Below are 27,501 nucleotides of genomic sequence, written 5' to 3'. Positions count from 1 at the left end.
CAATTTAGGTTCTCAAAGTTCTACACCTATTTTAGATACTGTACTTGAAAGTTTTATTTTTAATTCTAAACGATGAAACTCTTGAATGCACTTCCTCACCTGGTAAATCTCATTATTGATAGATAGTTATTTCAAAGTTTTATATCTTGAATATCAAACTATAAGTCTCAATTGCACAAAAGCCTTTTAAATTTTAACCGGGATTAAATGTTGAATGAAAAAGACTAAGAAATTGTCAAAAAACCACTGATTTATTGATAACTAGAGATGAACTGGTTGATATTGTGGTAATTCATATTGAATGAAAAAGACTAAGAAATTGTCAAAAAACCACTGATTTATTGATAACTAGAGATGAACTGACTATTGAAGGTAAGGTGTACCTTTTCTACCTTACAGACTGTATGATAAAAATATCATAAATATTTGGGCTAAGCCTGTTGTTCCTACCCAATCATATTATTTTATATGATTTGAAATATTGTATCCACGAATAAATAAATAAATAAATAATTAGAAAGACCGGTTTCGGTTATTACACCATTGTCAATCTCTGATAAACTCAACCGGTCTTTCTAACTATCAATAAATCAGTGGTTTTTTGACAATTTCTTAGTCTTTTTCATTCAATATGAATAATTACCACAATATCAACTTCTCAACTACACAAAAAGGGATTAAATGTCACTAGAGCCAATCAGAGAACCTTTCTTTAAATAAAAAAGCCTTTTCTGATTAATACTTGTGGCATTTGAGCATGATTGAAATCAAAAAGGCTTTTGTGTTACCGCGTGCCATTGAATTAATTCCATCAAACATCATTATCTCTTTCATTACTTGAAAGCTACTTCATGCTGTAGGTGCTTTCTCAGCTACTTCAATCTCAGGGTGAAAAATACGAATGTCGTCCACTTGTTATCAATTTGACTCTTTGACTGCTGTCCAAAGAAGCTTTATTTAAATTTCAAGCATTTGGAAATTTATAGCTCTCACTTTTGATGTATTGGTTTGAAAGGATAGACAGTGAAGAATAAGGGATTAAAAAAACTCCAATAAGCTCTTATATAATACAGATTTATTTACATTCTCATCAAATTATAAATAATAATAAATTAAATAAATATAATAGTTTTAGACACATACACATATAATAGGACTATAGTAAATAACTCACAGTACAGACATTGTATCATAAATTCAGGTAAATACAATCTCATAACATTTTTATTCATTCTACATGATGAATTTATTTCTATAGAATGGACTTCCTAAGCATAACTCAACAATAGGCAGTTAGCATCATTTTATCTTTGGAAAATGCTTTTTCTTGAAAGACATTTGAGTATGATTCTGCTCTCATTTAATAACCATTCCATATCGCCATGATTCAACAATAAATTAGAATTCCTATTTAAAATTTCCAATTTTGAATTGAAGACTATTAGGTGAATGAACTATTCTAAAACTGACATCATTAATTTATAAAGGATAATTGTAATGGAATTCAAGAATACCTTGTAGCAAGGATTATTTGTCACAAGGTAAGAGCTACGATTAATAGCCCAAATGTGGGACCATAGATATTGTAAGCTCATTCATATGAGAAATAATAATATTATTTAGGCTTCTATTAATAATCCTTCATCATCTCTGTATTAATACGCAAGAGATCACCGTGAATAAATATGCTACAGCTCCTTATGGAGTATTATTTCTTGTGAAACTTCATCCAATATCTTATGGATTGGTGTTTCACTTCTCACTTCAATCGAGATTAACATAAAATAGAACTAAACTGAACTTTGAACATCCCAACAAACCAACATTCTCAACTACATTGTTGGTAGTTTAAAAGTAGAAACATTCGGAATATTTGTATGGTCTTCCTAATTTATTCTAATGTTGACCAATCAATCAAACTTGAGATTAGAATTTATTATTATAGGATGGACGCTGTTTTCATTTATTCCACTCAGCTCATTAAAATCAGTCCGATTCTGTTGTCTTCTTTATAATAGTTTTAACAGCCACCACCTTCTTCTTGTTATTATTGCTGGCACCTGAAAAAAATGGAGAACAGTAGAATAGGTTATTTTATAAAAATATAAGATGTCATTATTTGCAGATAGAAAACTGATCATGTCATAATCTTGGAAAACTTAAGAAATCTTAAGAACGTAAAAAGAAAAATAAACAATGCACACAACTAATTTTCGACTAATAGACAACCATCATGATCAATACTTCAATAGAGTGTTTTTTTGTGGAAGATTGAATTTATAATTGAATAGAACTAGTTTTTTTGCGTTCTATTAATAATGAGTCTGCATATTTTACAGAAAAGACAAACCAAAATAAGAATATATTTTGAATAGAGAATATAAGAATATATTATATTTTTCGATTTATTACTATTTGAATGGAAATCATTCTCACGAATTACAGTTCAAACTCTCATCATTCATAATTCCATTATCTATTAATGATTTGCTAAATTTTTCAATTCCTGCCTCAATTTATTATCCTATAATAGGTGTAAAGAGACCTTCAATTATTTAATAAACGGCGTTATTAGTGACTCTCAAGAGACTTCTGATTATTTATCTAGAGTAGATAAATAGTACTAAAGTTAATTAATTTTTTCATGTTTAAAATAAATACCTAATAAGGGAAGTTGAACAAAAATATAAGTTAAACATTTATTAAAAGCATCCTGCATATTACCTACTTATTATATTATAACAACCAACTTCATATGAATGTGATTTTCTATGGCAGAAAATATTAAGTTTCCATATTTCTAATAAGTTTCAATACAAGTAATAAGTAAAAACTTGGATTCTATGTAAATTAGTTTACTGTAGTTCATATTTTGAAAAACTCATAATTTACCGCCATCAATAGTATCACGATTCAAATATAGAGTGCGCTTGCTATGCGATTTAGAAACGCGGGTCTTTTGTATTTTTGTAAAAAAAATTTGACTGACCGAGTGACCGCTTTTAGGTTATGTGTTATCGTTATGTTGTGATGATGTCTTCTGTTTACTTTGTATTACAGTATTTCTGTTTATCAGGTTTATGTGCTTATTTGTTGTAGTGGATTAACGGTGAGTTTGTGCTAAGTACTCTTAAAAGTCGCCAAATCGTTTAATTAGTAGTTTTCAGTTTAGAATCCCAATTTCCAATAATACATTTAAGATTTAACTTGACAATTTCCATTTAACCGCATCAGGTTTTAAATTGGATTAATTAAACTGTTATTCAACCTGCTTACACTGCTTATTCTTATACATATTAATTATTGTTCTTTTGTACATTATTTTTTGGGTTTCATTTAATACTTAGTATAATATTCATGGTAATTAATATTAAAGGTTAGGCCTATAGTCAAATATAGCCATAAAATGTGAACTGTATAGTTATCCATACAACTTGAAATTCAAAAAGAAGTATTTTGGAAAGTTGAAAAATGTATTAGTAAGTTAGGTTTTTTACTACTTTTTGAATAAAGCGTCTTGAACTATCTTTTGTTCATGATCAGCATTTTTATAGTTTTTTTTATTTTCTGTAGCCTAACTTTGTGAGGTTTTTATGTTCACCAAGGATAGTAGAAGTAAGTGCATAATATTAAGCTTATGGATAAAGGGGAATAGGGTTGGGAGTTGTTATTGGATTTGAAAGCATTCCAATTATTTCATAATACTTTAGATGAATTTGATCTCAAATCACTTCATTATTTCCAACTTTAATACCAACAGTGTAACTTATATTTAGGCTAATCAATTTTTCTTAAATGTAAACTTCTGTTAAAACTCTTTCTCTAGCTTCTATTTCTTAACATCATTTCTGAACATAGAAGAGTACCGTAGGGATGTTGATGCTGATGACATGGAACAGTTTTAAACTGCATGAGCAACTTAGTTGTAAAAATTTTGATGATGTGCATAGTATTGAAAATAATTTTGAATGTATTTACAAACATTTTTAATCAACTAAAGAACAGAATAATTCTTTCATTGATGACATAATACCATACTATAAATCATATGTCAGACCATTAAAGCCGACAACATACAGACAAGTGAAGCCGATACCTTAATGACTATCTATATCAAATTATGAAAAATATTTACTATGTTCACATTTTTAGGAGTAGAGTTATACTTTTTAAATGATTTGTCTGCTGTAGATCCAGCAAGTCTTCAGAAACAACCCAGGATGGGAAAGGCTGAGAGAACGTCCGCGAAAGCGTTGGCTGGAGGATGTGGAGGATTTTGACTGATTAGGCTATGAATGAGCTGTAGCACCAAGGAGTAAGTAAGTAAGTAGATCTAAAAATATTTTGGCTTGAGAAGAGTACAGAAGACAAGGCTGTGTAGTATATTGAAATAACGACATGGTAGGTACCCTTTTTCAAACGTTTTTATACAGGCTCACGAAATGTATGACAGCCGGAGATCATAGATTCTAAATGAAATTTGCAACAGAAAAAGTTCAAGTAAAATTTTCTTATATCGACTTTAATTTCCTAGATATATAGATTTTTCGATATTTTTGAAAAGTTTTAAAAAAGGTACAATGTCGTTATTTATATATTTAATTAAATAGTATTAAGTATTTTTTAAAAAAATTCGACATTTTTAAGAACATCATTAAATAGAAAACTATCAGTCGAAATCCAATTCTAAGGATACGGTTGGAGAAAGGAAGAAACTTCCAATCAGATTCATTTGTACATTTTGAACTTGGATCATTAAATTGATTAAACTTTTTAGGAGCGTTCAAACTGTTGGAAATTTAGCGTTTAACCCGACAAATGTACTTTTCCCAACTTTGAGCGCTTATAAAAAGTTCAAAACTGTCGAACAAAGGTAGATTATTTGAATCTTACTGGAAATGTACTCCTCTTTCCAACCGTATCCTTAGGCCCGCCGCAAAGTAGATCCACGCTAATCCACAAAAAGCAACCCACGCCGTGAGATGTTTTGTAAACCATTGCTAAGCTTCTGCAGACATCTGTTTAATACATGCAATGAGTAATCCACTTGTCAGCTGATTGATTATAAATAATTCTATAGCAATGGTTTACAAAACATCCCACGGCGTGGGTTGCAACCTTTCGTGGATTAGCGTCGGTCTACTTTGTGGTGGGCCATAGAATTGGATTTAGACTGATAGTTTTCCAGTTATTGAAGCTTTTCAAAAGTATCGAAAAATCTACAAACAAAGAAAACTAAGGTCGATATAAGGAAATTCTACTGGACATTTTTTGTTGCAAATTTCATGTAGAATCTATGTTCTTCGGCTGTTACACACTTTGTGGGACACCCTGTATAAAAACCTGCAGCCTTCCTTAATCATGTGATAAGTTAATGAATATCGTTATTTGTATATCTAGAGTGAAAAGTAATGTTTTTTCTCCATGAGGGAAAAGTTTGAAGCCCGAGGCGAAGCCGAGGGCAACAAGTTTCCTGAGTGAGAAAAAACATTTTCCACTCGTGATATACACAACATTTTTCCTCCACCTAAATTTTTATAAAAACTGCAAATAAAATAATTTTTAAAAACGTACGTGACCAAACAATGTGTTACAACATAATCTAAAAAGCAAACAGAAACAGCTGGCTTGTAATCACAGTTCTCCGCCGACACCGCTATCTGTCGGCAAAAATTGTAACAACAATGGACGCCACAACTACAGCTATGATGAAGTTCCCGTTTCATATTTGATTAGTAGATGAGGAATATTCGTTGGGTGGTATTTTGAATAACATGGAATAAAAAAATTATACATTTTTTAGTATAGTGATATGAAGTTTGTAATAATTTTAGCATGCAAACATAAATTTCATATATTGATCAAATGTCTGGTTGAGGTATTGAATTTAGTTGGTTTAATAACTACTCTATATGCTTCCTCATCTGAGCTTAGACCTCTTACCTATTTCAAATGTACGTTTTTAAAATAGAGATCCTTCCCATGTTATTTAAATGGAGTCACTTTTACGCTCTAGGGAGTTTTCCTGTTTTTCCTCCTGAGAGAAAGCAATAGAAAGACTCCATGGCACTGACAAGGACAGAGCAAAGAGAAATAAAGCACAGAATCAATTGAACAAGCCAGCGTTTGCAAGTTTCTAGATAGTTAGTGAAAAACAACTGATAAAAGTAATCATGTTAGGAAACGTCTCACTCCCGAGAGCGAAAAAGTGACACTTCAGTATTATGTTCCAGGGAGTAAAGTAAGCACTTTAGACAGAAGTGGAGGAAGAATTCACTATTAACACTACTAGTTTCAGCTTTCAAGCAGTTTTCATTTTCATTTGGAAAATGACTTTAAAGCTGAAACCAGTAAAATTTTAATAAAAAAATTAAATAAGGGTTCTATTAATTAAGTAGTTTTATAATACTAGGAGTAGAGTAATACTGACTGAAAAATCGGTCAGCGGCCGATCTAGAGAAGTTCTTTGACTGGGCAGTGTGTAGAAGGCCGTACTGCGACTGCAGGTCATCTTGAGCAGCGTAGGTGGCCTCGTGGGCTGAGGGGTTGTAGTAGGAGTAAGCCACTGGCGCTGGGTCAGCCAAAGCCTCGTATTGGGTCGACTCCAGCCCTGACAGGTGAGCGCTGTACGGGTGGCTGGGTGTGTACGAGTAGGCGTGGCTAATGTCTGTCACCTTCAAACAACAAAATTCTCGTTAGAATGAACTGAATTGTTTGTGATTAGTCTCATCAAGTATTAGTTCAATTAAAGCTGTTTTGTACTCTTAAATTAGATAATCTTTTCCAATATAATTGTTAAGATCATTATAAGAGTGGGAAAAAGTGGCAACTGAAATTTTTAAGTGGTCTAATAAGCGAGTTATAGGAGTTTTGGGTCGTTAAAGTGATAAATCCGTTTTCTTTCCAGATCATAAACGGTTTCGACTATATTAACAGAACTTCTCTTAAAAATTCAAAAATTGTATCTTTCCAAACTAAAACATTTTATTCCCAATATCTATTATCTTCTTCTATCTTCTATGTATTCTATATATATATTATATAATATAAAGCGAAATGGAACTCACTCACTGACTGACTCACTCACTCACTCACTCGCATAACTAAAAATCTACCGGACCAAAAACGTTCAAATTTGGTAGGTATGTTCAGTTGGCCCTTTAGAGGCGCACTAAGAAATCTTTTGGCAATATTTTAACTGTAAGGGTTGTTTTTAAGGGTTTAAAGTTCGTCTTTTAGCATGTATATTCTTCTTCTCCCAATCTCTTAATTATAATTGAAATTTCCATATCATATGTTACTATAGAACTATAATCTAGATAGAGTACCTCTTCGAAACAGTTGTTAACTGGCAACTAAATTAATAATTTTGTCAGGTTGGCATTAAGTTGAGTTGACTTCGTTAGGTTGGCACCAAGTTGAAGATTTAAATGCATTTATCGCGGAAAAATTGATTTGGCACTGCTACTTCAATCCTGGGAATATTATATTACTAGCAGTCAGGCTCGCTTCGCTCGCCATATCCGTTTAGTCACACGTTTAGTCTGGATCCCCGACTGGATTGTCCTAACATATGATAAAAATGCTCAAATGAAAAATGCAGGCGAGCGAAACGAGCCTTCTGATCTCATTCTTGGACGATCCAGTCGGGGGTCCAGGGGGCGGAGCCCCCTGGCTAGACGGATATGGCGAGCGAAGCGAGCCTGACGGCTAGTCGTTCATAAATAAAAAAGTAACATTTTTTGTAAATTCGATAACTTGTTTATTTTGGCATAAATCGCGAAAAACGCATATTAGAACAAAGCCATAGATATACTGAATGTATTGAAAAAATTCCAATGGAAAGTTCGAAACCGTTCATGATCTGGAAATAAAACTGAGTTCAACATTTCAACAACCCATAACTCGCTTATTAGACCACTTAAAAATTTCAGTTGTCACTTTTTCTCACTCTTATAATGATCTTAACAATTATATTGAAAAGATTATCCAATTGAAAAAAAGTGTACTGAACAGCCTTAAGTTCCTTAGTAGTATAATCTTTAGATTATAATTAGTTGTAGCATATATTCGCCAGCCCGTTTGGTCTAGTGGTCTGGGACGTTACAACCTTCAGTCTGTTAGCACTGTCTAGTCTTGGGTTCGAATCCCGCCGGTAGGCAAGAACGTTTGATCATCTACTCTGCCACTCACCAATTCCATTACCCACGTACATGCAAAAAGCCTATGTGGGCATAATCCGCAATGAAAAATATTAATTTTATTCTTTTTTTTACAAGTATGAGGATTTGCCTGAGATACAAGATCCGTCACATAAAAACATGTATGTGTATTATACGTGTCCTCATAAATGTCGCAGGAATTATATCAATTCCTTTTTTCAAAATTTTATGAGATTATCAAATCTCCTCATCAGTGAGAAAATTCCTTATATTATTTGTCAATTTGACAAGGTAGTATCACATGCAAATACGATATTTTTGAATGAGATAAATTATTGTAAATATTGTATGAGGACTCTAATGAAGAGTACTCCATCTTTTTAATTTTACCATTATGTTTCACTCAAATAAGATACTTTGCAAATTCACAATTCAGAAAGATTTTTCATACAAATCCCAATATATTTTCTGTTGTTTTTGAGTGGAAAAGGACTAAATTTCAGAAAATTGGAATCATAACCTCATTTCCTCATTTTATAATGTTATCTAAATTTGGGAGAGAAATAGTACAAGGAGTATCCTTAGTTTTTCCCTCCCATTCAGTGCTTTCTAGTGAATATAAAAATAATTATAATTTTGTTAGGCCTGTCTGTTTAATTCATGTGGTTTTATCCATTAATTTTTGCTCATTGACCGAGCGATGTGAGGTCTAAGATTCAAGTCGACGGTTTGGCATTTCTCTTAATGTTTAAATGTTTTTATGTTGTGCATTTAAGGCGAAACGAGGTAATAGTTTTTCATGAAATTTGACACGTATGCTCCTTTTTTAATCGCGCGTCGACGTACATACATGGTTTTTGGAAATTTTGCATTTCAAGGATAATATAAAAGGAAGAAGGAGCCTCCTTCATACGCCAATATTAGAGTAAAAATCAGACTATAGAATTATTCATCATAAATCAGCTGACAAGTGAATTCACAAAAGTGTGGAGAAGCCTGTCTATTGCTGTATTTCCATAAGGTCTATAGTTTCAATCAGGTACTTGTGGATGAGAATACTGCGTGAGGTCTACTGTTCACAGAACTGCTAGTGTAGAAACTTTCTTGTTTTTAAAAATAATAAAAAACAATAGTTCCAGAAATTCTCTGTTCTTATTATGTAATCTAATGTGTTACTTTGATAAATTATTTTGATGTTTCATGAAACCTATGAATTCCTTGTTGTTTTTGCTCAAATAAATTGAAATGTTTATTGCTCATATAGAGTCTGAGTAGTGATGCAAGAGAATGCGCACACTACTATAACAATTGAACAATTTAATCCATTGAAACTGGTTTTAATGAATATCTGTGTTACCTTGTAGAGATGCCTGTGCATGTGGTCGAAGACAACCTTGCCAGCTAGAAGCACGGCACCTATCAGCGCCACCTTGCTAAGCATGAGCGACTGAACTAGCAGGATCTTGAGAGCCGTGAGGGCAGCTATCACCACACCCGCAAACTTGAAGCCAAACATCAGCGGAACCGCCATCTTGGACACTTTTTTGCCTCGGCCTGCAACAGTACATTCAGGTAAATTCATTTATTCCCAAAGTCATTGATACTATAGTGAGGTCCACGTTATAATTATTAGCTGTGCTAATAGTGAAGTTGTGTTTCTTTTCCGTCTCAACATTTTGCAAAATTACTCAAAAATTTCCAATTTGTAAAGATTTGAGTGAAATATGTTTGTTTTTAATCAGTTTTTAAATATCAAAATTCGAAATTTTTAATTTAGTCATTAGTTTTGAAGTGGAAATTGGACTTTTTGAAGTGAAAGTGAAATCTTAACCTTATTCTTTTTTGAAACTTTTATTTGTAAAAAATTGGGAGAAGACAGTTTTGGGGCTATGCCTGTTGTCTTCTCCCAATCATATTATAATTATGATCTGTAATTGCACAATGAAATAAATAAATAGATAATAGCAGTGTTTGATTAGCAATGGTATTGCTATCCTTGTCTACCATTCAACAAAGCGGATAGCGCTATCTCTTTCTCGCTTTGCTCTTTTGCCAAATCGTCTTTTAACAATGTAGAATTAATATTTAACATAATATTTCATCTCAATCATGATAATTCATTATGAAATTATTGAAAAATATAATTTCGTGCTTGATAAAAGATAATTGATTATTTTAAACGAGAATTAGGCCGGGGACACACGAACGGTTTTTTGCTGGCCGGTTTTTTTGCCGGGTGAAGTGCAAAAGACACAGGAAGGCATGGAGAAGGACACACTTCGCCGGGCCGGCTAAAAACCGGACCCGGCGAGAAAATCAGCCAGTGGAACAGCCGGCTATTCTCTACTCCGCCGGGCCGGCTGTTTTGCCGGTTATCCGATCTGTAACATTCAACATATCATTGCATTTTATTGTGAAATGTACTTGTTTTGTGAAATTTGACTTCTCAAGTTTCTAAATAGCCGCCATTATGAAAATTTATATAAAAAATCCGCCAAAGTTTAATCATTTCCTCTTTCTCGTGTGGTGGAGCAAACATAGCACAGCCAATTTCTGAGCTCTTGACAGTACCATTGCATAAATGCGACTGAGAACCTCTGTAAGTACATTAGAATTATTCTGTTATTATTGCTGCCGTGTCCGGCGACCGTCGAACGGCAGTTGCAGTGTGGTCTGGTATTCAACCGGCGCCGGATCCGGTGAAATAGCCCGCCCGGCAGTTTTGCCGTGTCGTGTGTCCCTGGCCTTAACCGTTAATATTGTATTGTTGTTGTTTCTTAGCACTACAGCCCTGGGTGGGCCTTGGCTTCCTCCGTCACTCGCCTCCACTCGTTCCGGTCATTCGCCATCCTTCTCCATCCACGAATCCCCATTCTATTCAGATCTCCTTCGACATCCTGCAGCCACCTTCTCATGGGTCTCCCTCTTCTTCTTACTTGGAAAATTTCACCCTCAAGCAGTTGTCTCTGGAGTCTGTTCTGTTCCATTCTCCAGACGTGTCCCAGCCAGCTGATTCTTCGTGATTTGATGAAACGAACTATGTCCTGGTTTTGGAGGATATTGTTTATCTCTCTGTTGCTTCTTATTCTCCATGTTTCATCTTGCCGAACTGGTCCAAAAATTCTTCGGATGATTTTCCTTTCAAAGACTCTAAGTGCGGATATATCGGCTACAGTGAATGTCCATGCTTCGCTGCCATATGTAACTTCTGGCCTGATTACTGTTTTATAGAGTTTTATTTTAGTGTCACGTGTTATCAGCTTGGACTTAATTATTTTAACATTTGCAAAATATGCTCTATTACCACTGATTATTCGTTTGTTTATTTCTTCAGACATTTTATTTTCTACATTCAGCTCTGTGCCTAGGTAAACGAAACTGCTCACATTTTCAAACAAGAACTGTCCTATCCTAACTGGTTCGTTTCTTTTTCTTCGGGCCTGCGCACTTGACATTACCATATACTTAGTCTTAGATTCGTTCACCTTAAGTCCTAGTGGCTTTCCTTCCTGCTCTATCTTTAAAAACGTCTCCTTAAGTGTAGCCAGATTCCGGGTCACCAACAAGATATCGTCAGCATAGGCATGAATTTGCTTTGATTTATATATTATTGTGCCTCTTGGGTCCATCTCCCACATGACCTTGTTCAAAGCCAAGTTGAAGAGAACAGCTGACAGGGCATCTCCCTGTCTGACGCCCTTGACAATGTCAAGACTTCGGCTCAACTTTCCTGCCACTAGAACCCTAGCTTGACTTCTCATAAATGTCATTTTTGTCAGCATTATAAGCTTTTTTGGCAAACCATAGCTCTCAAGTGCATCTAGCAGCTTATTCCTATCTATTGAGTCGAATGCTTGCTTATAATCAATAAATAGCATGTGTAGATCTATGTTAAATTCATAACTTTTTTCCATTGTCTGTCTAACATTGAATATCTGTTCAGTGGTACTTCTTCCAGGTCTAAAGTCGCACTGGTATTCTCCTATAATATTCTCCGCATATGCACTTATTCTTTGCAGGAGGACTGAGGTGAAGATTTTGTATGCCACATTTAAGAGTGTAATGCCTCGATAATTTTTACAATCTAGTTTGTCCCCTTTCTTCAGTATTGGGCATATAAGTCCATTGTTCCATTCTGAGGGCATTGTCTCTCTTTCCCATATCATCATTTAACCGTTAGTATTACATTAATAAAACTGTATCAGCTACCGTCTATAGAAAGCATCGACAAGACAGAGGATCGGCAACATTGTTTTCCTATCTTTCTCCACTGCCATTATAACGTGGACCTCACTATAGTGTGCTTCACTCATAACTATCAGCATTGGTAATCATATTCATCATCGATACAATACTAGGAACCAATGAGTTCATCTAAAGTACACTGCATACCCGTATCATAGAAAGCAGCATTAGAGAGGGAACCACTTTACAACTGGCTTAAAGCGTATAATTCTCTCCCAATTGAAATATAGAGCATTGATCACCTAGTCCTGTTCAAGATTGCAATTAATAAAACATAATAGACGCATCACCATATAGCATAGAGGAAAGTTCTCCAAAAAAGTTTTTTAACTAACGGTACAGGCAGAGAGATGCTATCAACTTTCAATAATGATTCGTATGTGTGTTAAATGAATGAATGAATTAATAATGGATTTATTGCCAAATACAATAAATATTTTTACAAATAAAATAATCATTGAATTACAATAGTTTTGGTGTGACTGGAAAAAGAAGGCTTGAGCTCCAGCCACGAGTTCTAAAAATAAGAAATACGTTTTTAATCTAATAACAGCAGTACAAATGATACAATTCTGTTGATGGATTATAATCTATGGATGTTGAATTTTATCAATAATCAAGTACTTGATAAACAAAATATAGATGCACAGAAAAATAATATAAAAATTGTCGAGTTTTAATAATTTTAAATTAATGTATTTATTAACTCATTCAATTATTATCCACAAAAAATGAAATTCTCTTTATTATGCGGAGTGGAGATTAAATAATACTTATCAACCAAGAATATCAAAGTAGCATTTGAGTAAATGTAAGCTAAATTTTATGGAATCTAACTTAATACTCCATATTTTTATCTCCTGAAATATGCCTCTATAAGGGCCCGGCTACACGATCTGCATTCCCATAGGTTTCTATGTATATATCTCCAGAGAAAAATTTTGGATCTATAATTGATAGATGTATGCTTTGATGATTAGGCTATCAGTCAGATAGCTATCGCAATGGAAGCTTAAAGAAAGTGTTTTATCCATCTTAAAAATGCAATTACTAGCTCATTTGAGCATCATCCGCATTAAAAAAGTGAAAATATAGTTTGGGAATATTATTTTTGTTAGAAAATACTATTGTCATTTGTTCATTTCATTCACACAATATTCCTGAGAGACTTTAGTAATAGAACATGCATTGGAAATACATCTACTTGGATTGAAAAGTGAAAATTTCGTTCAGCAAAAATTGTTTATAGAAAAATAATACTATTGTAGCCATAGTTGGTTCATTTGAGCAGTAGAAAGGTGAGATATATTAGAGACTATATCAATTCAACAAATTATGTTCACAAGTTATTATTTCGGTTGTCACATGAGTCTCCTACCATAGATCCTACATTGAAAATACAATTACTTGAATTAAAAAGTGAAAATATCGTTCAGCAAAACGGTTGTTGATAAACTACTATTGTTGTTACATTTGTTCCAACACCTTTGTCCAGTAGTGTTGTTATGAGATATATCCATCTCACTCATATCCAGAGAGACTATATCAATCCATCACACTCCATTATATCAAGCCTATTCACTTTCTTTGGTTCCCACTGTCTTCAGACTACAAACAATGCCTGAACCAATCAGTTGACATGCGTTTCTCTCCATCAGGCCAATCTGTTTCATTCGTCAGTGTTTCTCTACAAGGAATCTTGGGAACACAAGAGAAAAATGCAGTGAGAAAATGTAGATCCAACAAAGTTTAATTCTATCTGAAGAACGTTTGACACTTTGATGGCTTGTCTATTGAAATCATATTTGTCTGTGACTGTGTTACATTTCACAACATTGTAATACATACCTATGTAAATAAAAATAAATGGAATGTATAGTGTGGTCCACGTTATAATGGCAGTGGATAAAGATAGAAGAATGGCGATGCCGATTTTCTGCATTAATTAATTTTATTTCTACACTGTCAAAAACATAATTGTCATCGTTGTGGACCTAGTTAAGGATAGTACAACCGGCTTTCTCGGATGATAGACAAGGATAGCAAAACCAAAGTTGATCAAATACTGTCATTATAAGGTGGACCATACTATAGGTATTGTCATATTCCATGATCTCACACAATTCTCTTTAAATTTTAATCAAATCGGATTTTGTCCTCTGTGTCATGGTCTTTTGAATTCAGAAATATTCTAGATTCATTTCATTGATTGACTGTTTTTTAATGTTTATGTGGCTTAAGGATTTGAGGAGTTCATTAATTACTTTGATGATTGACCGAGCGAAGTGAGGTCTAAGATTCAAGTCGACAGATTGGCATTTGCCATACAATAAATACATATTCAAAACATAATAAAAGAAAATACTTAATTTTATAATCAAAAGTATAAAATAAAAATTAAGCATAAATAATACCAAAGTCATAATTAGATACTTCTCAATGGTAATCCGGCATCACCAGCAAAAGGAATCAAGCCTTGCCCGCTGGTGAGAGTTGCAATCAGCTAGTTACATTGGTTGTTTCCTAGTTTTATACAATAATAGAGAAAAAAATAATTTTTGATAATGTTAATGTTTAATAATTAATGTTATTCTCTTAATGTTTAAATGTTTTTATGTTGCGCATTTATGGCGAAGCGCGGTAATAGATTTTCATGAAATTTGACAGGTATGTTCCTTTTTAAATTGCGCGTCGACGTATATACAAGGTTTTTGAAAATTTTGCATTTCAAGGATAATATAAAAGGAAAAAGGAGCCTCCTTCATTCGCCAATATTACCGTAAAAATCACACTATAGAATTATTCATCATAAATCAGCTGTCTAGTGGACTATAATACTACCCGTTCAAAAACATCGAACATCTTGAAAATGTATATTTCCATTAACGTTAGTAGACAGTTGACTATAATACTACCCGTTCAAAAACATGGAACTTCTTGAAAATTGTATCTTTCCATCAATGTTGTAGACAGTTGCAGCCAGACCTGATAACAGCGCTCACACTCACATTCCGGGACGACACGTCACGGTACGATATAGGACAGAAAGCTCTATGTTTATTTAGGATTTTTTCTAGACATTTTTAATTGATAAATTATTTATCAATTTTTGAGAAAACATAACAACAGGTCAATGTAACTCACTGAGCGCGAGGTCTACTGTTCACAGAACTACTAGTGTAATTTATTCACTGGAAACTGAAAAATTAAGATTACAATTTCAAGAAATTTGAAAATTTATATGAAGGTCACATTTACATCATAGTTGTCTAAAAAATATTGTTTTTTCAAAAAAAATCAATTTTTGATTTAAAAAAAAGCAAGTTTAATGTTGCTGTGCTTTTTAAGAAATTTATTGAAATCTCAGTTGACAACTCTTGAATAAACGTGGCTTTAATCAACCATGTTAAAACATTGCCTATTATTTCCTTATAAAATGTTTTTGAATACTATTGATTCAAAATTTATCATGTTTATCCAATTATTGGAAAAAAATAATTGAGAACACCAACTCATTTTTCTGGGAGTACAATTTTAATTTTATTCCAGGTAGTTAGTCAAATAAAATATCAATGGATCTCAAAATTATTGCACATCCAAAAGTTTTGTCAAACTTCTAATATAATAGAACCAACCTATGAACTAATAGTACCATCAGGTGCATGATCTCATACGTGCATCAGATGTCATCAAATTTATAAGATGATAAAGTAGTATGATAGCTTACCATATGTTGCTATGGCAATTATTTATGCAGTAAGAAACAAGCCAGGGTTATGTAGTTGAAAATTCAAAGATTAGTGTACTAGTAGTTTTATATTTTTCTTGCAAAAATTTAAGTGGGGTTTCTCGATAAATTATTAATGTATGAGAGTTTTAATCAAGATTAAGAAACTCATAAACTACATTTCTAAAACTTGAAATTCCATCATTTAAAAGATTCTGAAGCTATAACAAAATGACCAAACTTAGTAAATTGGTATTGAAAAACTCTTCTTCAAAAACATTTGGTAAAATTTTATCAAAAACAATTCGAAATAGCAGATACTTTTCAAGTGTTGCATGCGAAACTGTAACAAAAGGTCTTGTGCTGGGTGCCTATGAAATCAATTCTGGAAGTCATTTGCAAAGCTCATTCGTGTTCACACCGACCGCCCAAACCTATAACAAGTTGCTTGGAGGGAAACTACGTGCTGAACTGACAAAATCGGGACCAGCGATTAGAAAAAACGAAGTGAGAGTCCTGTATGGTCTTGAGGAGACGTTTCCCAGTATTGCTGTTGTAGGATTAGGTGAGAGAGGCCTAGGATACAATGAACAGGAGCAAATGGATGAACAGAAAGAGCAGATACGGGAGGCGGCTGCAATTGGATCGGTTGCTTTAAGAGATGTGAGCAGAATGGAGAAGATTTTCATCGAAAGTTTTGGACATGCTGAGTCAGCTGCGGAAGGTAGTGTATTGGGGCTATGGTCTCACGTGGACTACAAGACTTACAAGCTTGGGGAATCCTTGACGACACCCCATGTTGAGTTGTTTGATGACTGCGATCTAACTGGCTGGAAAATTGGGCTACAGAAAGCAAACGCTCAAAATCTAGCTAGGAAGCTGTGTGAGATGCCAGCTAACCACTTGACCCCTAGAAAGTTTGCTGAGCTAGCTGTGAAGATTCTAAGTAACTCTGATATTAACTTGGAGATGAAAACTAAACACTGGTTGCAGATGAAGGGGATGGATGCGCTGCTTGCTGTTGCTAAGGGATCATGTGAAGAACCATTACTACTTGAGGCAACTTATTATGGATGTGAACCACATGTATGTCCTGTTATCTTGATTGGAAAAGGCGTAACGTTTGATGCAGGTGGTCATTGTTTGAAAACACCTGAGGGTATGGAGCATATGAGAGGAGATATGGCTGGAGCCGCTTGTGTGATAGCAACCTTGAAAGCTGCCGAAACCCTAAAGTTGCCCATCAATATTCGAGCCCTAATCCCTATGTGTGAAAACATGTTGGGTCCAAGAGGTATGAAACCTGGAGACATTGTCAAAGCAATGAATGGAAAAACAATACATGTCGACAGCACTGATACAGATGGTAGACTAGTTATCGCTGATATACTATCGTACGCTGAAACTTTCAACCCAAAAGTGATCGTAGATATTGGTGGATTTAGTAGAAGCACAAAGAACGGACTTGGCTCAGCGGCGGCTTCAGTGATCACTAATAACGACAAGTTATGGGAACAGATGAAAATCGCTGGAGTACACACTGGGGACAGAGTATGGAGACTGCCATTGTGGAAGCATTTCATGAAAGCTGTGAAATATTGTTTGCCAGCTGATCTGTGTGAAACAGCCAGTAATTTGGGAGCATCGTGTCGATCGGCAGCCTTTCTACAGGAGTTTGTTTGTAGAGGAGACTGGCTGCATATGGACATCTATGGCATCACTCATCAGGACGAGGTTACGGTGCAGTATTTGAAGCCAGGCATGACTGGTAGACCAACTCGTACGTTGATTGAGTTTTTGGCACAGTTTGCTTTCAAGACAGATGAACAAAGGTATGTTGAATATTCTTTGTTTTTAAGATAATAATAATTCATACCATTAAGTTCAGAATTTATTAAAGCGTATAGGTCTATAAATTTTGTATTGACGCTTGACGCATAATTGAAAATTCCAGTACCTATTTTCAACTAATCCAGTACTTAATTTCATATATACAAAAAGTTGTATCTCACGAAAGGTGTAACAGTCAAAGACCATCGATTTTACTTAAAATCTGCAACTAAAAATGCCCTGTAAAATTGTCTTATAAGTTATCGACCTTAGTTTTCTATATATTATATTAGGCTATACCGTACAATTTTTCGATATTTTTTAAAAACGTCAATAACTGAACAACTATCAGTGAAATACCAATACTAAGAATATGGTTGAGGAGAGGAAAAAATTTCCAATGAGGTTCATATACGAGGTTCGTAATTTGTTTTTTTGTTTGACGCTTTTGAACTTTTACTGAGCGCTGAAAGTTGAAAAAGGTACATTCGTCGAGTTCAAATACAAATTTTAAACAGTTAAACGCTCATAAAAAGTTCAAAAATATCACACGAAGGAGCAAATTATATGAAACTCATTGGAAATTTCTTTTTCCTCTTAACCATATCCTTAGTATTGAATTTTGACTGATAGTTTTCCAGTTATTGACGTTTTCAAAAAAGGTCAAAAAATAGATATGTTATATATCAAAAACTAAGGTTGTACTGTATATAACTATATGCAGAAGACAATTCAACTATACAATTCAACAAAAAAGCTTATTAATTTTATGGCAGAACATTTCATTGCAGGAAAACCTACAAAAGCACTTAAATTAAAAATTGAAAGCTGGATAAAGACAGAAGATATCATAACTAAAATATTTTAATTTGATGTACATAAATACTGTCTTCCTCAGTTCCTCTGAATTTATTATTAGTAGGGCTATACTCCCAGATTAATTTTCTCTCTCTTGAGTTTAAGTTTTATTTTTTGTGTCATGTGTACTGTATTGTATTGTTTTTCTAATTCTCTCTTTGCTTACAAAAGGAATTGCATATATGCTACAAATGAATTACATTATGTTACTAAATGGATTACATATGTACAGTGAATTGTAGATTAATAATTACATGAATCATCTCTTTTTCTTTTGAGTTTTTAAATTATTATAAATTCATTCTAGTTTTTCTGCTCTCTTAGTATTTCACTCTTAGTACTTCTTCTTTTCGGATTGAAATTATTATTTTTTTTTCTAGTTTTCCATACATTCCATATGTTTCTTTTATCTTTATCATATTTTTTCTATTTTCGACTGAATCTCAAGCCACTAATTATAGCCGACTGATTACTCGTTGCCATCGCTCAAACTACTTGGTTTTGCTGGTAACGCCAATGATAAGATTATAATCGATTTTTAAATGGAAAATATTTTAGTTTTAAGTTTTTGTAATGTATTGTATATGAAAATTTTTATATTTTTCACATTTGTAAAGTTTGTTTAATGATTTTGGCAATAAATATTTCTTTCTTTCTTTCTTTCTTTAAGACAATTTCACTGGACATTTTTTGTTGCAAATTCAAACTAGAATATATATGGTCTTCAGTTGTTACACCTTTCGTGTGATACATCTTTCTGTATAAATAAAATTAAGTAAACTTGAATTAAAAAACAAAAAAAAAAACACTTTTGGAGTGAAATGCACTTACTTTTGTAGTGACGATCGTTTCAAGTGAAATTCTGATGATGACAGTCTTCAATCGTTGACAGTCCGATGATGACCAACAACAGGTCGAAACGATCTTCACTACAAAATTAAGTGCATTTCACTCCAACAGTGTTTTTTTTTTTAAATTCAAGTTTTATTTTAACAGTGAAAAAGTATGGATATGCATACAGAGTAAAATTAAGTAAGATTAGTTGAAAGTACTGAAATATTTTTAGTGCTGGAATTTACAATTGTGCGTCAATACAAAATTTGTTGATCTATACATTCTTCAGCATTATAAAAATACATGCTCTCACAATATATTTTTGCTATGATTTGTGAGTTGAGAAAGTATTAAACTCTCACAAATAAAATATGTCAAAGATGAAGCAATGTTAAATTTGCATTACACTCATACGAATATAGGCTAATTAATTTTTTACTAGCTGATTTTACTCTGTCAGAATAGAATACTTTGGAAGAAGATTTAATGTTCATTTCTCCACCCTTTAGAACCTGAAATAAAAAAAGTAAATTCATATGGCTTTTGTTGGTGGGGAGTCCCTTGCGGGAAGGTCTCACCACCTGTATATATAATTTAAGCCGTCAATGGGCCTTATGACTGTCATACTTCAGCCGGGACCGATAGTTTAAAGTGTCCATCCGATAACACGGGAGTGATCTGGTTAAAAATCTTTTATAATTTACTGAAATAATGGTCCTTTTATAAACCTGAAATAATTCACTAAAATAATGGTTCTTCTATTTCAATTATTATTCATATGTTTTCAGAAATCAAAAGAATGCCACCGAATATAAAGAAATAACATGCCAAGATAAGTCGAATAACCCATGCAAGTAGCACTCTTGGAATAACTGGACTCTTACTCAGGCCTATCAACATGCCCCCCTTTCAGAAGATGATACCGGTATCAAACTATAGAAAATTTCAACTCACCACCTCCAATAACAAGGGATAAAAATTCAAAATTCAACAATTTTTGGAACCTTGAAAATTTTCAACTAAAAGGAAGTACCTCGGCTAAATTCTGAAGAACATATTTTGATCGAAACTTTTTAGATTATTGAAAAACAATCCTATTCGAATATTATTCTTGGAAATGATAACATCTAAATACACGATTTTTGGCAAAACATTTGGATATTTATTCACTTTTACTTTTGTTTTGTAAGGTATTTTATTTATATACCTTATTACAAGATTCATCATATCTTTAATTATATCACAATCATATTTAATTGTATTCATGAATCATTATAACGTAGTATTGATTTTTTTGGCAAATCAACAGCATAGTAAGCTACTGTGAGAAACGGTAAATGCTTTAATCATAACGGAGCAGAATTTATTAAGGCTTATTCTATAACTCTGTTGTAGAAGCCTTTTACAACTCAAAAAAGCCTCTCTCTCAATACTCCAAGAAAAGTAAGTGTTTTTCAAATATTTACAAGTAACACAGTGTCAGAACTACAACAGAGTTATTATATAGTGTTTCGTCATGGAAAGCAACATCAAGCTTATTCTATGTTCATTATAAAATTCAAATATCAACTTCGATGCAATGTTATTCAAGGCTACTCAAATTCTTTAACAATATATCACAGATAAGACAATATTATTTGTTTGTCTGTGAAATAAATAATATAAATCTTAATTAATTCAAACTAAAATCAACTCCTCGGTTTAGTTCTAAAACAGGAATGCAACATAGCTTTCAAAGCTATGGCTATTTCGAATCTGAGGCTAAAGCAAATAATTATCAAATAGGACACTTTCTATTACAAGTTGAGTTGGCAGACCTGGCACTTAACTTTTTTAAAGCAGTGCTTCATCAGCTCATAAGTGGTCTTATTACGTGAGATAGTGTTTAAAAACTATTTTCGGCAGTTTATCATTTAGTTCCCAATCAATATAAGTCCAACAGTAATTCGCTTTTCTCCTTTAGTACCGTATCTAAAGAAAAAAATCTTCTACTTGAACTTGAAATTTCTTTTTCATCTCAGGCAGATGTGATCGTGTTGTTGCATTGAACTCTTTCTGTAGATTAAGTAAATAAGGTCAACAGATAGGTTGAATGTATGCCAGCTAATCATATCTGATCTTGTTCTGTGGTAAGTCAACAACCTCTCTCATAGTGTCGGTCTTTTTGATCGTTGTCTATTGTATCTCATTGCATTAGTTCTGTCATTTGAAGGGTTCTAACTTTCTCACTCATTTCCAGCATTAAAACATGATTGTGTCACGATTCTTTCGCATTACACTGAATAATTACAAGTCTACTCCATGTTATCATAGAATAAGAATAGACCTATGTTTTCTCTATGATGTTATGCTACGTTGAGATTAGGAAATTCAGTATCATAAAATTGTCAGAACTTTCAATATGCAATGATAGGATGGCGGTAGAATTGCTTTGTTTTTTCATATTGATTTCTACAATGATGCCGTTTTGATTCCTAGTGAGATCGGACTCCCCAAATGTCTTAAATCATGCCATTACTATGCCTTAAATCATTATTATTATTATTATTATTCTGCTGGTATGCTTCTTCACAACCAGATGGTTGGTCTTTAGAGTGCTTACGGATCCAAGTCAAGTAAGCGCACTTTACTATTGAGTTTGTTTTATTATTATTATTATTATTATTATTAAGAAGATTTAAGGCATAGTAATTACAAGCACGGTATTTAGATGAAAACGGTAGTGGTCATGAAATGTGTGCGCAGTGGCCAGCCAGCTAGATTGCGTCATCGCCACCAACCGAGGTTTTCAACACCTATTGGCAATTTATGAAACTTATTTATTAGAAACAGATGATTGGATATTATAAAATGACGTCAGCTACACCGGAAATTTAACACAAACATGCGCGTGACACCTACCGTCTTCTTCTATATACCGTGATTACAAGAATCAATAATTATTATTCTATTCTTTCACTAGTATGCAGTGTCAACTTTAAATAAATGTGTTTGCTTATCAGTTACATAAAAGGATCTTAACAGCTTCTTAATTTATTACACTTCGGCCCGGTTGCACTAAAGTCTTTTAATTACTAATCCCGATTAAATGTCACGAGAACCAATCAGAGAAGCCTTCTTCAAAAAACTTTTCTGATTGGTTCTCGGGGAATTTAATCATGATTAAAATGTAACATGCTTTTGTGCAGGCGGGCCGTGTTGTAAAGGTGTTATAAATTGATAAGCTGGTAAGATGAGTTAATTTACTCTATTGATAAGTTACTCTTATGTAACTGATAAGCTGACATATCTATCTAAAGTTGAGGCTGCGTGCTGAATGTACTATAAATTAGGAGCTTTTGTTATTTAATTCATAGTAATAATATCATAAAAGAATTGAATTCTTATTATTTTGGTTCTATATTTCTCTTATAACATGTTATAGCTGGCTCAATATGAATTATTATTAGTTTCATCAGTCTTGAAAATGGTGATTGCTGGAGTTAGGCTACCTATTGAGAATATGAATAATAATTTATGCATTAATATTTATAATATTGCAATAATAATATATGCAAAATAATATTATTTATGCCATATCAATAATTCTTTCGAAAATCACAGTAAAAAGAGCTTTCAAATCTCATATTTCATACGTTCATTTCAAATGTTTGACACACTTGACTGCCTCTCAATTAAAACTCTTCCCATTAATAATATTATTAGTATGTCAAAGTGACAGTGCTTTTTGTTAGATAACTATTAGAATGAGGTACGTTCAACAAAAAATATCCCGTTAAGTATTTTTTCCAGACTTTTTAAGGTAGGCGCACACAGATCGTCATCGGACGGACGGCACGCATCGGACGGATCGGACGATTAAATTTGATGCATATTTTCCAATTGGAGTGAGCATACCTATTCGCATAGTATAGGTATGTGCACTCCAATTGAAAACAATGCATCAAATCTAATCGTCTGATCCGTGCCGTCCGTCCGATGACGATCTGTGTGCGCCTACCTTTAAAAGCCCAAGTTTACATCAATAATAATATTGGTAGATAAATAAGACAGCAATAATGATGAGCTTTGATCATTTTCAAATAAATAGTTGGTAATGATAATAGAATTTGTTAAAAGTTGTAGTTTCAAAATTTATATTTATAAACATGATTTTTATTCCAAAAAGGTAAAAGAGTGATTCAAGGGTAAATCTTGAGTAAAGCTACTCCTTCATTGTTATTACTATTTACTTATTTATTTTATTTTCAAATAAAGCACAGATGGGGAGAGAAAAACTAAAGATACCTTGTAGCATTTCTCTCCCAAATTTGGATAACATTAAATCCGAATAAATAATCACTCTCCCATCCACACTGTCAATGATAATATTTTCAAGCAATATCTTATTTATAAATTACAATTATTGTTGTATCAGTTTCTTACCTGTAACGGTGGTATTGGACGATGGTTCGTCAATCATTTTGAACCTCTTGACGTCCTTCCAGGCGTCCAAAGATGCCTCAGCCAGTTTATCGAAAGCCGCTTCTATTTCGTTGGGCCTTGAAGCTGGTATCGATTCTGATGCTTCTAGCAGCAAAATTGGTCCAATCGCGAGGAAAATCATTAGAAATGTTGGACTCGTCATTTTTTACACTTCAAAGTCTCTGGGGGTTTCCAACTTTAAAATAATATGTGTTACACTAGAGTTTGTCCACTAATAAACCCCTTTGGCGATGCGTTAGAAAACTCTCACTTGGTTTCTGGTAAAGGAGCTTTGTAACTTCTCAATAAAGGAGCTTTGACACTGGTATTATCTATATTGTCACAATCTTCTATTTTTGTCCCTATTGTATTCAGTTGCTTGCTTTCCAGTTATATGATACACTGTCGTCTTGTTGTCACATGGGAAGTTTGTAAATTCCAACTATGGATTAAAAAATACTCAGGATATCAATAAGTGTCGGATTTTACTATGATACGGTACTCTGTTTAACAAATATTGAGGTTGTTTCTTGTTCAGCGCAAAGAACTGTTCGCTTTGTTAAAATTTGTTGATGCCTTACTAAGTTTAATAGGTACTTTATCAAGCACTCCAGTTCAAGCAGCTTTATTTGGAACTTGGACGTAGAGCCAACAGTTATTTACAATAATTTATTATTCTACTAAGTATCAATTATAATGTACTTTTTCAAAATTAAACATGCATAATATATATATTTATAGAGCCGCTATCTTCTGATGTAAATTTACACTATATTAGGGTCCAAGTAAATGTGATTAGTTTTACAAAAATCAAAAATATTTCCACTAACAATGTCAAGTACAGAGATGAGAAAGGCTGTATTTATAGAGCCGAAATCTTCTGATGTAAATTTACACTATATTAGGGTCCAAGTAATTGTGATTAGCATTACAAAAATCAAAAATATTTCCACTAACAATGTCAAGTACAGAGATAAGAAAGGCTGTTATAATTTATGGTTCTGTTTAGTTAATGTTTATTATTTTAATACGTTATTGGGATGGATCAATAGCTTACAAAATAATAAATTAAGACGTTTTGAATCCCCTATCAATTAATGATGAATTTAAATGTATTTCAAATTTCTTATCAGTTATCAAAATCAAAATTTTTAATCTCCTTATTATCTAAAGATAAAGGCCAGGTTGCACACCAGTCGATTAAATATTAATCGTGATCAATTTTACAAGAACCAATCACAGAAGGCTTTTCCGAAAAATAGGCTTCTCTGATTGGTTCTCATCAAATTAATCACGATTAAAATTCAACCGGCTTTTGTGCAACCGGGCCAAAGTTCAATATTTTTCCAATTCTCTACCCTAAATAATTCAACTCAAATCAAAATGATTTTCATTGGCCGTTTTCACACTTACCGATTGTCGGCCGACACACTCAAAATATGTCCTTTGATCAACACCAGAATTGGCTCATTATCAGCTATCGGTAAGTGTGAAAACAACCTTTGCGATCTTTCATAAATTTATGAAAACGATTCGGTAAAGTATGAAAATGATCTTTCATGAATTTAAATAGGGTTCAATTTTCCTATAACTTAATCATAAATATCAAGATATTGTGTGATAAGTTTTGTTTACCACCGTAGTGTTATAATCCTTTACTCGCAATTACAATCATCCACTACTAGACACAACAAATGTTTAGCCAGAGACCGCACCACAGAACAGACACCACAGTCCTGAAGGACACCACAGAGCAGAAGGACACCACTGGACACTGATACACGTGAGACTGAGTGAACTGGGAGAGCGTCAGGTGTTTTTAATAACTGGCAGAGGGGCATATGCGCTCCCCTCCCGATGGACAGAGAAAAGGAAAACGGAAAACTGAGAACGAAAAGCGAACTCGTTTTCTTCTGAAGCGTAATGTCCAAGCGTGGACGTCCTTCCGACGACGGAGACGACGCCGAAAATCGGAACGAAATAGAGAGCGAAAGACAACGAACGCCCGTTTTCTTGACGCCACGTCAATTATAGTCGCCTTTATGACCGAAACACACGATCATCATAGTGTAACCAGCAACAGAGTATTGTCCAGTAGAAGAAACTGTATGGCTCACGCATATAGATAGTACTTACTGATATTCACTTCTGTTAGCATTGGTTATATGGGAAGCACTGATGCTATGTTTATAAGAAACTAGCTGGTAACCCGTGCTCCGCAAGGGTCCATTTTAAAACTTGACCGAGTGGAATCTTGAAGAGTTTAAGAACTATCCTCGGTTAATTTAGAATCTATAATAAACCTAGGCTGTATCCAAGTGAATCTCTATTTCTTGATTTCAAAGTTTTGACAGTAAGGCAACTTAATTTCAAGAGACTCTTCAAATATATAGTCAAAAATAATGATAAATTCTGTAGGATTGATAAAACATTTTACAACTTGAGACCAGACAGTTCGCTAAAGTATGTTGTTCAAGATTCTAAGTTGAGCATGTTAAGAAGAAAGTTGATGACTATATGAGCTCTAGATTTACTTATATAATTTCATTTGATATTCATCAAAGAGTAGATTTGAAGGGAATAGAGGATTGGATTAAGAAAAAGTATTTCTTTTCCCTGGGACCTGAATGGTGGTAATAATAGCCTATATTTATATATATTTTTATAAAGCAATCTATTTTATTTTTTGTAATTCCTGAGACCTGAATGGTAGTCATATTTTTGTCTATCTCTGTTTTATTTTAGTTTTTCCTATTGGAAAATCTTTTTCTCTCTCTCTCTCTCAAAATTCGTTATCACTCTTTTGTTTTTTGCAGTGAAGTATTTTTTCTTGTCATCAACTCGATTTTGTATTGTAAATTGTATTTTGTTTTTATTTTAAATCGGACTTTTTGCGACTCCCACCAGCGGTCAAAGACTTTTCTTTTTGCTGGTGGTGCCTGAAAAAATTTTTAGTTTTTAGTTCTCGGTAGTTAATTTTATTTTATTTTCTTGTAATAAATGTTGATTTATTAACCTTGATTTGTTGCATTGTTAAATTCTGACAATAAAGAATTGAATTGAATATGCAAAATTTCAATAGAATAGAAAAAACGTTTATTGAATAAATAAGCTACATTAAGCGAACCTCAAAGAGGCTGCTTGACAAGGTACCATATACAAAACATGTAAATTCAAATATAAATATACATATTTATATCAGTGAACTTTATTTTTACTCAACAGTTGAAATTGTCATGATATTAACTAATTAATTGTTGGCTCAGCTCTCAAAAATCTCAAAAGTGTTATAATGTATAGTCAGCCTAAACTTGCATAAAAAAATAGAACAGAATGAACTACAACAATAAATACATTAATAATGAATCACATTAAATCCAA

The 27,501-nt window shown here is 33.3% G+C and overlaps 3 protein-coding genes across 7 annotated transcripts in view; 2 read left to right on the top strand and 1 right to left on the bottom strand.

The window, feature by feature from the left end:
* Window positions 1–1,058: 1,058 nt before the first annotated feature.
* LOC120349434 lies at window positions 1,059–25,915 on the bottom strand. 3 transcript variants are annotated; one of them, XM_039419527.1, is made up of 5 exons: window positions 25,756–25,915; window positions 24,082–24,562; window positions 9,520–9,716; window positions 6,431–6,674; window positions 1,059–2,060 (listed from the first exon to the last, which is right to left on the bottom strand). In XM_039419527.1, exons 2-5 carry the CDS (start codon window positions 24,281–24,283, stop codon window positions 1,987–1,989), a joined length of 717 nt encoding a protein of 238 aa, XP_039275461.1. In that variant the 5' UTR covers window positions 24,284–24,562; window positions 25,756–25,915; the 3' UTR covers window positions 1,059–1,986. The 3 variants fall into 3 exon arrangements, with proteins under 3 accessions (XP_039275461.1, XP_039275463.1, XP_039275462.1); XM_039419529.1 differs by having other exon boundaries at window positions 25,759–25,909; XM_039419528.1 differs by having other exon boundaries at window positions 1,062–2,060; window positions 24,082–24,529; window positions 25,756–25,909.
* Window positions 2,966–27,501, top strand: part of LOC120349433 — a 46,233-nt gene continuing 21,697 nt past the window's right edge. Inside the window, exons 1-3 of one of the 3 annotated variants that reach the window (XM_039419524.1) lie at window positions 2,966–3,109; window positions 4,192–4,323; window positions 9,527–9,734. The gene's annotated coding sequence lies outside the window, so the exon portion shown is untranslated. Of the gene's footprint in view, window positions 3,110–4,191; window positions 4,324–9,526; window positions 9,735–21,481; window positions 21,786–27,501 lie in introns of those variants that run through there. The other 2 variants (XM_039419525.1, XM_039419526.1) reach the window with 2 other exon arrangements.
* LOC111064535 (cytosol aminopeptidase) lies at window positions 16,128–20,807 on the top strand. Its single transcript, XM_022352284.2, has 2 exons — window positions 16,128–17,966; window positions 20,445–20,807. The coding sequence occupies exons 1-2, from the start codon at window positions 16,366–16,368 to the stop codon at window positions 20,512–20,514; spliced, it is 1,671 nt and encodes a 556-aa protein (XP_022207976.2). The 5' UTR covers window positions 16,128–16,365; the 3' UTR covers window positions 20,515–20,807.

The sequence above is a fragment of the Nilaparvata lugens genome, chromosome 1, assembly GCF_014356525.2.
Source record: "Nilaparvata lugens isolate BPH chromosome 1, ASM1435652v1, whole genome shotgun sequence".
NCBI classification, from domain to species: domain Eukaryota; kingdom Metazoa; phylum Arthropoda; class Insecta; order Hemiptera; family Delphacidae; genus Nilaparvata; species Nilaparvata lugens.
Note: the sequence above shows the minus strand (reverse complement) of the source record. Positions and strands in the feature narration are given on the sequence as shown.